Source organism: Hyaena hyaena, unplaced genomic scaffold, assembly GCF_003009895.1.
Source record: "Hyaena hyaena isolate Hyena2069 unplaced genomic scaffold, ASM300989v1 scaffold_18, whole genome shotgun sequence".
Classification (NCBI taxonomy): Eukaryota; Metazoa; Chordata; class Mammalia; order Carnivora; family Hyaenidae; genus Hyaena; species Hyaena hyaena.
The window spans coordinates 5,974,621-5,987,826 of record NW_024080649.1 but is presented as its reverse complement, the minus strand read 5'-3'; the positions used below and the strand labels follow the sequence as shown (position 1 = coordinate 5,987,826).

Here is a 13,206-nt window from a genome sequence, read left to right as displayed (position 1 = left end):
AATAGTCAGAACTGGAAATACCATAAATGTCTATCACCAGCAAAATGGTTACGTAAACTATAATACACACATGCTATTCAGTGCTATGCAACTCAGAGAAATGCATATAGAAGACAGCTAAGATGGGGCACCTGGGTGGCTCAGTCGGTTAAGCATCAGACTCTTGATTTTGGCTCAGGTCATGATCTCACAGTTTTGTGGGTCTGAGCTCCACGACAGGTTCTGCACTGATCCTGTGGAGCCTGCGTGGTATTCTCTCTCTCTCCTTCTCTTCTACCCCTCCCCTGCTTGTTTGCTCTCTCTCAAAATAAATTAATAAACTTAATAATAATAATAAAAAAAGGCAGCTAAGATCCAAAACATACGGTTAGATGAAAAAGCATGAAGGCCAATACCAAATAATACCATTTATGTAAACAAAATATATTTCTATAAATACATATTAGATAAGAATAGAAGTTAGAAAATTCTGAACACATACATACCACACATTGATAGTAGCGGGTATCTATTAAGCAATGAATTGACCTGGGAGGTGATTATAAGAGACTGAAACACTTAGATAATGAGACTATATCTACATTTTACTTGTGTAATTAAAACTAAATTTTTTACAAAGGAAAAATATATGGACACAATAATTACAAATGTGAAATATGTATATAAAATATGACTACAAAATGCACCATAATAAATGTAATTGTATAAGAATGATGAAATGTGTTTTAATAGATTACTCTTATAGTTTAACAATAAGTTCAAAATATGCAAATTAACATGAGATTGTATACTTTGCAATTTGGGACAAATATTAATTTTAACAATAATACCCAATATTGGCAAAGGTACAAGGGAATGAGTACTCTCGAACACTATTGATGAAAGCATCCATCGGTATCGCCTGTGCAATTTAGGAATAATCACAATTTAAAAAACATATATATGTATTGAGTCAAAATTCTGCTTGTAGGGATCATGTCCTCCTTCCCCCACCCTAGAGGTCAGCCACTCTCCTTTCACAATAATAATTTCCTTGCTTTACTTATATTTCTGCCACTTATGTATGCATCTTATATTAGTGATAGCACATTAAACTACTGTGTAACAAACAGCACATCATGACTCAAACACAAGAGAAATTTAATTCTCCGTTAAGGCAGACACTGTGGGCTTCAAGGGGTCAACTCTGTCAAGAAACTCAGGCTGAGAGAAACTCTATCACTTTCAACACCTGACTCTGATGACTGCCATATTGCTCTGATGACTGCCATCCCAGCCCATGGGACAGCAGAAGGGCACTGAGAAGCATGTATGGAAGTTTTAGGAAAGATGTGTTGAAGTGGCACAACAATTCCATTCCATACCACTGAAGCAAACTGTCACATGTACACACTTAGCTGTAAGGAAGGCAGGGAAATGAGGTGTAGCTGGACAGCCAAGTGTCCAACTTTAATTCTATTATTATGGAAGGAAAGAACAGATTTTGAAGAAAAGACAGTAGTTTTGCCACACATCTGTAAATAACCTGGCTCAGTTTCACTGTTTTTAGACTTTAAATGAATGGAAACATGCTATGTGATTCTTTTGGATCTGGTGTCATTTGTTTGTGCTTATGCTCTTTGGAAAAAATGGCGTTAAACAATGTGTGCACATAATATGGTATAGAAAGAAATGCTTAGGCTGGGACTCATGCTGAGCCATGGAGTCCCCAAAACTACCATTTCACTAGCAAATCAAAACTTCTAGACTCCCTTTCCTTATACATAAAATAAAGAGTTCATTAATATGCTCTTAATTTCTGTGATTGGTCATGCTATGAATTATATGATTTCCATACCTATTACCATAATGTGCCCTGAGCCAGTCATTCCTCAGAACCCCCTTTCCAGCAAGACTGGTAATGCACATCTGCATAATGGCTGTTTGGTGAAATGGGTACCTTTTAGATCAAGCAAGCACAGCAACATTAACTGGTTTGAACTTCGGCCCTTATGACCCTGGCCTCCTTAACACTATATTCTAACTATGCTAACTCATCAGACTCTACACATAAAATATTTAAAGCTGATTACTAAGCTATTTGCTTTAAGAGAATGTTTCACAGCTATCTTTCCTCTGTTAACAGTGGCTATATCTGGATTCGGGAATGGAGTAGTTAGAGGAACAAGGTTAAAGGGAAGCATATTTTTGTGATGGTTTTAAGACACAAATTGTTTGACAGCTCTCACTCCAAAAGGTGGGCCTAATTTCCCTCCTTCTAGGGTGGGCCATATTTGGTGACTCACTTTTACTAAATAGAAGGTGGTGAAAATGTCTGTGACTTATGAGGCTGGGTCATAAAAAACACTGAAGCCTCCGTGTGTGTGCGTGCCTGTGTGTGTGTGTGCGCGTGTGTGTCCCCATCTGTCTGTCTCATCACTGAGGGAAGTTAGCTGCTATGGCATGCAGATACTCAGGCAGCCCTATAAAGAGGTCCACAAAGCACAGAACTGAGATCTCCTGCCAAAAGCTGGCGAGGAACTGAGACCTACCAAGAACCATTTGAATGAGCCAGGCTGGAAGTGATGCTTCAAGCTCTCGGATGACTACCCCTTCAACCAACAGAGTGACTACAATCTCATGCAACACCAACCATAACTATCCAACTAAATTACTCCTGGATTTCTGACCCACAGACACTATATGAGATAATAAATATTTATTCATTTTAAATCATTAAGGTTTTTAACAGAGTTTGGGAGAGGAATTATTTATTTTATTTTTTAAGCAATCTCTACACCCAACATAGGGCTTGAACTCATGGCCCCAAGATCAAGAGTCACACACACACTTCTGACTGAGCCAGCCAGGCGCCCCACAGGTTACTAAGTTTTGAGGTAATTCATTACACAGACAACAGATTAATACACTTATTGATACACACACACGCACACAGTCTAATTTCAAAAATAATTAGCTTTAAACACCTCTTTCCCAAACATAATTTTCTCACTCATTATATACTAACTTCTTCTGTTTAAATTAAGAAAGGTCACTTTTGGAAATGTTCTCTGTTAAAGACTCCCTACCCTTAAAAATAGAGTTAAGTACTACAAGCTGGTACTCTTTTGGACTCTACAGGAAATAACTTTTAAGGGTATATGCAGACCCTGGGCAGGCTGTAATTTATCAGATGGTGGTAGAAGATTAATGTGTCAGTGCCAATGGCTGTGCAAATGCAATCTCACTGGATCAGGAGCCCGCTGGAACTCTAAGGCTCAACTTTCACCCCAGAACAAAACATAGAATGAAGAATTCACTTTCAGCCACAATCACAAAAGGAGAATGTTACTGCTCCAAGTTGCTCTTTTTTTTTTTTAACGAAGTTTTATAGGTATAAATGACTTGTGTTCCTCAAATTAATCTTAAAGGATTTTCCTACTTACCTTCAACCTAGCAACTATTTTCCTTCCACAAGCTTAGCAAAGAAGAGAAATTAATGGAAATAAAATAAAACAAATCCAACTTTTAAGGTAAAACATGTCACAAAATAGTGTTGTGATGAAAAATTATACAAAAAATCTTTGGTGAAGTGCATTTAATAAAGTTGGCCTGTGACATTATGTTACAAGAGTTATATTAAGTTATATTATATACAGGGAACCTGGCTAGGTCAGCTAGAAGAGCATTCGACAGGTGGTCTCAGGGTGGTGAATTTATGCTCAATGCTGAGGGTAGAAATTACTTAAGTAAATAACTACTACAACAACAACAAAGTATACATAAATTTAATCAGTAATTTGAGGAACAAGAGCAGGGAATTTTAGTAAATGATTTTGCTTACAGACACAAATCATTTAGTTATCAGTTCAATTGTTTGATGAGTGGATCATATTAATTCATAATTGTTAAGTGTTAAATGACTCCTGTCACTAATGGTATGACCTTGAACAAGTGGTTTAACTTCTCTGTCTCAGCTTTCTCATATGTTAAGTGACATAAGAGTTCCTATAGCGGAAGGTAGTTCTAAAGAGTAAAGTGGGCAATTCATAAGCATAAAAGCACACAGTAAACACTTATCAACAGTACTCAGTGCCATTAGTATTAGTAGTAGACTATGTGTACGTGAAATTTTAAAAGTATTTAGTTTTAATAAGTCTAACATTATTACTGAAGTGACCAGGTGAAAAAGCTGATGGGGGGAAAATACACCGAAAGAGAAAGTAAAAAATCCTAGATTTCAAGCCCACTAAATTTAACATTATACAGATCTGACAGATGAACTTATCAAATGTTAGGTCATATATAATAATGACCACTTAGCTCTCAACATTCTTGTGCTATCCAGAAGTTCATAGTTTTTATAAGGAACTTGAAAATACAATTGATACTAAAAAGCACGATTTGATGAAGGTTCTGCAAAGGCCTAAGATAATTTTAGTAAGTCAGCAAAAAAACTAGAACAAAAAGAGCAAAAATAAAAAAGGGAAGGTATTTTGGCTAATACTTTCAAGTCTTCTCTTAACTACACCCCACCTTCTTGTTTTCTGTAGCCACATTAGTTAATTGGCTTAAACACACCTTTTACTAAAATACTTTTAAAAAGTTGAAGACAGAGAGAGTCGCACAAATGATGAACTGAAAAGTAAACACTTTCACAAAGCCAATGATAAATTCTTACCGCCAAAGGGGCGCCTGAGGATGGCTCAGTCAGTTGAGCGTTCGACTCTTGACTTCAGTTCAGGCCATGATCGCACGGTTCATGGTTTACAACCCCACATCCAGCTCTGCACTGACAGCATGGAGCCTCCTGGGATTCTCTCTCTCCTATCTCTCTCAAAATAAATAAATAAACATTTAAAGAAAAATTCTTACCACCATAAAATCGAAGCATACAGCCAAGGTCGGGATCTGTTGCCTCCTCTTGTATGCGAACAGGGTCGTCAAATCCCAGCCTGGCTAAGTAATCATAAACGATCTGAAGAGGTCGTTCAGAAGGTTCCAGCCTCCTGCTTGCACAATTCAAAAGAAAAATATTTAGTAAGAAATAAAAACGCTTCATTTAATTTTAAAAATCTTTCATTGTTTATTGGGTGCCTGGGTGGCTCAATCGGTTAAGCATCCAACTTCAGCTTAGGTCATGTTCTCATGGTTCATGGATTCTAGCCCTCACGTCAGGCTCTGTCCTGACAGCTAGCTCAGAGCCTGGAGCCTGTTTCAGATTCTGTGTCTCCCTCTCTCTCTGACCCTCTCCTGCACACGCTGTCTCTCTCTCTTTCTCAGAAATAAATGAAACATTAAAAAAAAAAAATAAAAATCTTTCAGTGTTTTAGATTTTGTTTTACTTCTGTATCAAGATTTTCTTTAACATCGTATGATACAACTAATCTAATCAAGCGGTGCTCAAATGTTTTGGTCTCAGAATCCTTCTAAGGTCTTTGAGGACCCCAAAGAGCTTCTGTTTATATGATATTGATATTTACTGAATTAGGGGCTGAAATTAAAAATTTCTAAATATTTATTCATTTTTAAAAATAAAAAACCCATTATATAATAATGGAAGTAATACTTCTTGAAAAATATATTTTTCAAATCAAACAAATTTAGTGAGGAGAATGGCAATTTCAATAAAGCACAGCTAGATTCTCAGATCTGCTTCCACAGTTAACCTGTTGTAATAACATGCTGTGTAGCCTCTAGAAAACCCCACTATAACTCATGAGAGACTTGAGAGTGGAAAAGAAAATTAATAGCTTATTATGATTATGAAATAGTTGTGACCTCACGTACTTCCTCAAAGAGTCTCACAGACTCCTACAGGGTGCTTTGAGAACCTCTGGCCCAAAAGGTGGTGAAATTATGAGATATAAAAGATCTCACTTGTCCATAAGTGATTTTGTATAAGCTGCACACATAACCAGAGACATAGTCTTTGAGTTGCCTACTATGTCTCAGGTACTGTGTATTTCCCCTAGCTTCAGAGATGATTCCTGCATAAAAATGAGAAGTCAATGACCCAATAATTCCCCAGAAACCATTCTACTATGTGGTCCCAAATGAAAGCTAAATTCAAGTCAAAATGTCTAGTAATTATTTGTGGCCTCTGGTGACACCACATATTTTAAATCATATAGACCTAAAACATTCCAAAATATTTAAAAAACAAAAATATTCAATGTGTATTTTGATAGAAAGGGCTACATCAGTAGTAACAAGACAGCTCTTTTACGATTGTTTCATAGAAAGCAAACAGTTATAGGGGAACCCGGGTGGCTCAGTCAGCTGAGCATCTGACTCTTGATTTCAACTAAGGTCATGACCTCATGGTTCATGAGACTGAGCCCTGTGTCCATCTGGACTCTGCGCTGATAGTGTAGAGGCTGCTTGGGATTCTCACTCTCTCCTTCTGTCACTCCCCAACTCATGCTCACTTTCTTTCTCTCTCTCTGAAAATAAATACAATACAATACAATACAATAAAGCAAACAGTTATAAATAAAGTGACTAAGAACATAAGATCCCAGAGTCAGAATGCCTGGGTTTGAGTCTTAGTTTTGCTCTTAGACAAATTTAGTTAACCTCACTGTCTTAAATTCCTCATCATATATAATGGGAATTACAACAGTACCTAACTCACAGAGTTGTTCATAAAATTATTTACTTACAACAAGATATTATATAGTAAGGAAAGTGTTTAGCAAAATAGCTCACATAAATGTTCAGTAACATATTGACAACTCTTAGGATTGGAATAAAATTTGAATTAGAATAAAAAGAGTATTTCCCCATCTGAAACAACAACCAAAAAACAAGTATAGGAAACTATGTGTGTGTTCAAAAGGTCTTGAGAAGCATTAATCTTAAAAAGATTCTGTTTAAAAAAGTTAAGGGGCACCTGACTGGTTCAGTAAGTAGATCATGCACTCTTGATCTCAGGGTTGTAAATTCAAGCCCTAAGTTGGGTGTAGAGATTACTTAAAATAAATTCCTTAAAAAAAAAAGAAAAAGATAAGAAAACTTAAGAGTTGTATTAATTAGAAGAAACATGATACACTCCCGTTACTGCAAAAAGATATAAAGGACATCTGTGTTTTTTACGGTTAAAGAAGTAGAAAATAGTGCCGGCAGTAAGATTTAAGTAAAAATAACATAAAATATTAATACTACAAAGCTGGATATAAACAACTACCAAAATTGTAGAGGCTGCTTTTAGGCAACAGGCCTGAGCAACACAAACCTGAGCAAGGCTACAAGGGTCCCCGGTGACACAGAACTGACACAAAAAGGCTCAGTAAGCCATACACCCTAACCGACCAATGGGTTACTTACAACCAAGCACAGTTCTTAAGATTACCAAAAAAGGGAAAATTCCTTATGTCCCTGTATTTACTCATTCCACCCTGCAACTAGAGCTTCTCACCACCACCTGGGGTAGATAGTTTCTCCTTTGCTGTCCTGACCTCTGCTCCCTTATAAGTGTAGTCAATGAACTTTTACCTCTTTTGTTCTGCCTTGGGTGAATTCTTTCACTGCTGGTACCTCTGGTCCCCATCCAACCCCATCCAATTGGAACATTCCACAAAAACAATAATTTAGGAATGGAAATCATGCTGATGAGCACAAAAACACAAAAATAAAACAACCACCTGACTCCTCCTGACTGTTCAGTGCAGACGTTAATCCATAAACTCAGAACTACTACAGGAGGAATGACCAAAGAATTAAAACCCTCAAAGATAAATACTGAATTTAAGAGAAATTGAAAATAAACTTTTCAGAATAAAAACATCAGTTACAACTAATCTCTAATCAAAATAAAAATTCACAAAGAGCTATGGCAATATTAGGCATTTTCCCAGTACAGTGGTAGAACTCTTCCAAGGAGGATATATTTTATTTAAAAAAAATTTTTTTAAATGTTTTATTTATTTCTGAGAGAGAAAAAGAGAGAGAGGGAGAGAAAGAGAGAGATAGAGCGCATGAGCACGGGAGGGTCAGAGAGAGAGGCAGATACAGAATCTGAAGCAGGCTCCAGGCTCTGAGCTGGCTGTCAGCACACAGCCCAATGCGGGGCTAGAATCCACGAACCGTGAGATCATGACCTGAGCCTAAGTCCAATGCTTAACTGACTGAGCCACCCAGGCACCCCAAGGAGGATGTATTTTAAGAGGGACTTCTATTAAGCTATATCCTGGAGAGGTAAACTAGCCATGTAATCTGAACACTGAAGGATTAACCTGGGCATAACAAGGGCATACCGAGCTATCGCTATCTTCCAGTGTCAAAAAGGATTAGACTTCCTCTGGATCACTCAATGGGACTAGGAAGAAGCAGAAGTTATACAGGTAAACCTGGATCAAAAATGAGATAATTAGAGATGCCAATAATGAAACAGACTGCCTCTCAAAATAACTCATGGAGAGCTAGAATTCTGTCAGAATTTAGATAAGAGTCCCCTAAAAGAATCAAGTGGGGCCAGATGATCTTTAGAGTCTTTTAGAACTTAAGAGTCTATGAGGTACCAAGACAACTTCCTAGTATAATGCAAATTCTACCTGAATTCTGCTATTATTTTCAGATACAGAGTTCAAAGTGTCTTAAGTATCATAATTCCATATAATAATCACATAGCCAGGACCAAGAAATACTTTCAGGCTACATCTACTAACTCAATTTTTCAATCTCTGTCTAGAAAACCAAGAGAAACGGAAACATCCTAATTCTGACATGTTTTACATGATCAAATTTCCTTCCTAAAAAGGCTCTGTAGATTTTTATTTTTTTTAATTTTTTTTATTTTTTTATTTATTTTTTTAAATGTTATATTTATTTCTAGGAGAGAGAGAGAGAGACAGCACGAGCAGGGGAGGGTCAGAGAGAGAGGGAGTCACAGACTGAAACAGGCTCCAGGCTCTGAGCGGGCAGTCCGCACAGAGCCCGACGCGGGGCTCGAACCCACGAACCGCGAGATCATGACCTAAGCAAAAGTCGGACGCTTAACCGACTAAGCCACCCAGGCGCCCTGCTCTGTAGATTTTTAAACCCTCTATATACATTTCCACCTAAGGAAAGTATTTGCCTCAGGAGGAGGGAAAAAAACAAATCAAGGGAATCTAAACAACTGCTCTTATTAATTTAGCATAAATGAGCAAACAAGAAATATTTTCAGAACTGCAAAAACAAGTAAAATGTATGGGGGGAGAGAAACGTGTAATATGCTTACAGATCAATTTTGTGTTTCAAAGTTCCAAAACTTCAACAGGTTGGGACTTAGCTATTTGTGAAATCTCTCACAAATCAAAGGAAAATTATATACTGCTAAAACAGGTGTAGGAGAGAGTAATACTGGCAGTGAAAGGTTCTGTTCAGGGTTTGAAATACTCTTGCTCCTGCTTTAAGTAAAGACAGTAAGACTGTAAGTTTTAGTTTGCTTCTAAGGCTTCTAGGAGCTGCTATGGTCCTTGTAAATATGAACATATGTGGTTATTTCTCTCCAAACCAGCCAACCAATACCACTATGCTATCAATAGATATTTACAGCTCTTAGCCAGGAGTAGCAGCCAATGGTTATCCTAAACGGTGCCCAGAGGTAAGACACATGTAAGACAAGGGTACATTTCATTCCATGTATCATTTCACAAGAATTCTAGTTAATAGTCAGAGGCAAAGTACACATTATTAAAATATAATACAGGTGATAAAACATTTAAGACCCTAACAAAGCACAGCAGCATTCTCTACCTCAAATACAGATTAAAACTCAATCCCTGGCCACCTATAAAGGTAACATCTGCAAATGTTAAGATCAACAATAAAGATAATACAAACAGCAGCAATATGGATACTTCCATGAATGTCTACTCCATGCCTGACACTGTGCTGAAGTGTTTAACATTTTACAAAGCTAACACATTACAAAGCCTGGCTTCTTTTAGGTAAACCACATTATTTTATATAGTTAAAATAATTTATGAAGAGGGCTCAAAACACTTCATATGTTAACTTACACCAAAGAACCTAAAAAGTAATGTGTGAAGATAATTGTATTCCATTAGTCTAATACACCATCATTTGAAATATATATTATTTTGTGTGAATCTTTCTAGAATACAGAATCTTACACTAGTCTGTGTCCCTGATTCCTAGGGGAAAAGATTCTAAAGCCTTAGAATTTCCTGAATAATAGGAATGTCTTAGTCATTCATGAGCCCCTGGTATCACCTCTAACAGATGAGATGACTCAAGATGGGGGCTGGTCAGGATAGACCAACCACGTGAAGAAAAGATTGGGATTTGGAGCCAGACTGACTATGGGGAAGGAAGACAGGACTCGAGACTGAATGCCAAGCATGTAGTCAATGAATCAATTAAGCCTAGTCAATGAACTGTCAATATGATCTGTACTGAAATTCTATGAACAGGGGTGCCTGGGTGGCTCAGTCGGTTAAGCGTCCAACTTTGGCTCAGGTCATGATCTCACAGTGTGTGGGTTCGAGCCCCATGTCCAGCTCTGTGCTGACAGCTAGCTCAGAGCCTGGAGCCTGTTTTGGATTCTGTGTCTCCCTTTCTCTCTGACCCTCCCCTGCTCACGTTGTCTCTCTCAGAAATGAATAAAACATAAAACAAAAAATTTAAGAAATTCCATGAACACTCCTGGTGGGTGAACACAGTGATGTGCTAAGAGGGTGACACTGGGAGAAGGCATGGGAGTTCTACAGTCATGACCTACCCAGACCTCCCTCTATGTGTCTCATTTGGCTAGTTTTAATTTGTATCCTTTGGACTAAAACTGTAATCATAAGTATAGCACTTTTTTGAGTCTGAGTCATTCCAGTGAATTACTAAATCTAAAAGAATCATGGGAACCCCCAAATTTGTATCCAATTAGCCAGAGATGTGGCTAGAATCTAAAGGGCAGTCTTGTTGGGGACCATGCCCTTTAATTTGTGTAGTCTGTGAAAAATCTGGGTAGTTACTATCAGAACTATATTTCAGAAAACCAGATGATATTTTAATAACCATTAAGAAAGAAAAAAAAACACTGCCAATTAAACCATGACCCATCAACAACCATAAAATACAAGCTGATTTCAGAAGTACTAAGATGTAAAAACAGGGGTGCCTGGGTGGCTCAGATGGTTGAGCATTTGACTTCAGCTCAGTCATGATCTCATAGTTCATGAGTTCGAGTCCCGCATCAGGCTCGCTGCTGTCGGAACATAGCCCACTTCAGGTCCTCTGTCGCCTTCTCTTTCTCCCCCTCCCCTGCTTGCACTCTTTCTCTCAGAAATAAACATAAAAAAAAGATGTAAAAACAAAAATTAACAAAAACAAATTACTTAATGTATAATAAAGCTTTAAAATAGCACAGAAATATGAAGCACAAAACAAAATCTTTTTCCTTCCTCAATGGTAATCAGTTCAGTATGCATCCTGAAACAGGATTGTTCACTGTACTTTTATAACATCAAAATATAGCGGTGTGTGGGTGGCTCAGTCGGTTGCGCGTCTGACTTCAGCTCAGGTCATGATCTCGCAGTTCGTGGGTTCGAGCACCACATCGGGCTCTGTGCTGACAGCTAGCTCAGAGCCTGGAGCCTATTTCCGATTCTGTGTCTCCCTCTCTCTCTGACCCTCCCTGCTCACACTGTCTCTCTCTCAGAAATAAAACATTAAAAAAAAAAATCAAAATATAGTAAAGATTTTAGTGATCTACACAAAGTCACCCAGCAAGTCAATGACAGAAGAGTAATTAAAATGCAGGCTCCCAAAACCCAAAGGTACTTTCTGTCATAAACATTTTACTGTCTCTAAGCTTATCTTAAGAGATAGTCTATCAAACACATAAATCTTACTCATTTTGATGACTAAGAATAAAAGCAAATATATGACCATGGGCCAAGGGGCACTTCACTTTGTCCTGGACGATATCTTATTACAACTTTGCAGGCAGAAGGCAATGATTACACCAACCTTCACTAATGAGTCAGGTATCACTTAAACAGTTCAATAAAAAAAAAAGACAAACTGGGGCGCCTGGGTGGCTCAGTTGGCTGGGTGTCCGACTCCTGATTTTGGCAGTTCAGGTAATGATTTCCCTGTTTGTGTGATCTCCACGTCAGGCTCCATGCTGTCAGTTTGGGATTCTCTCTCTTCCCTTCTGTCTGACTCTCCCAAATCATGTGTGCTCTCTCTCAAAATAAGTAAGTAAATAAGTAAATAGGGGCACTTGGGTGACGTAGTCAGTTAAGCCCTTGATCTCAGCTCAGGTCATAATTTCACAGTTTGTGAATGCAAGCCCCACGTTCGGCTCTGGTTGATAGTACAGAGGCTACTTGGGATTCTGTCTCTCCTCTCGGTCTCTCTCTTGCCTTTACGAATCCACGTTCTCTCTCACAAAAGAAATAAACTTAAAAAAAAATCAATGTGCTATCAACTGGCCCTCTCCAGGCCTCTGTTTCACATTTATGAAACAAAGGGAAATGGTCCTGGTTATTTCCACTGGCAAGTTACTGGCCTTTTGGACAAGGCCATTCTTTGCTGTATAAGTCTATCCCACACATTGAGGACATGAAGCCTCTCTGGCCCTTGCCCCCTTATATGCTGGTAACTACCTCTTGTGGATGTGACAACCAGCAAACCTTGCCCCCAATGGAAAGGGCAAGGGAATTGTTAAATTTGGAAGACTTTGTTTCCCTATTAGATGATCTCTTTCAGGTTCCTTCAAGTGCTACAATTCTATAAATAATAATCCCTCAGTTTCACTGAAGTGAGAAGTCCATGACTGTAAGAGTACAGAAAGAAAAAGTCATGGGTGACAGAAAAAATGAGGTAATTTTCATCCCAGTAATCCCATTTCTAGGGCCAAGCCCAGGGAAAGCAACAATATAGCGATTCATGAGCTAAGATTCAGTCATGGCAACATGAGTTGACTGATTTGAAACAACCCAAATAGGTAACACTTCATACTTACTGGGTGCCAGACATCAAGTTAAGCACTTTACTTCTTTTTTTTCTTCTTACAAATAGTTTATTGTCAAGTTGGTTTTCATATAACACCCAGTGCTCATCCCCACAAGTGCCCTCCTCCATGCCCATCTCCCCCCTCCCCCCCCCCACACCCATCAGTCCTCAGTTTGTTCTCAGCATTCAAGAGTCTCTCATGGTTTGCCTCTCTCCCTTTCCCCCACCATTTTCCCCCTTCTTCTCCCCCATGGTCCTCAGTTA

At 38.3% G+C, this 13,206-nt stretch overlaps 1 protein-coding gene across 1 annotated transcript in view; it reads right to left on the bottom strand.

Moving 5' to 3' along the window:
- PHLPP2 (PH domain and leucine rich repeat protein phosphatase 2) overlaps positions 1–13,206 on the bottom strand; it is a 77,534-nt gene that overhangs the window by 51,796 nt on the left and 12,532 nt on the right. Inside the window, exon 3 of the mRNA XM_039223303.1 lies at positions 4,855–4,988. Within this exon, the coding sequence (XP_039079234.1) occupies positions 4,855–4,988 (134 nt within the window). The remainder of the gene's footprint in view (positions 1–4,854; positions 4,989–13,206) is intronic.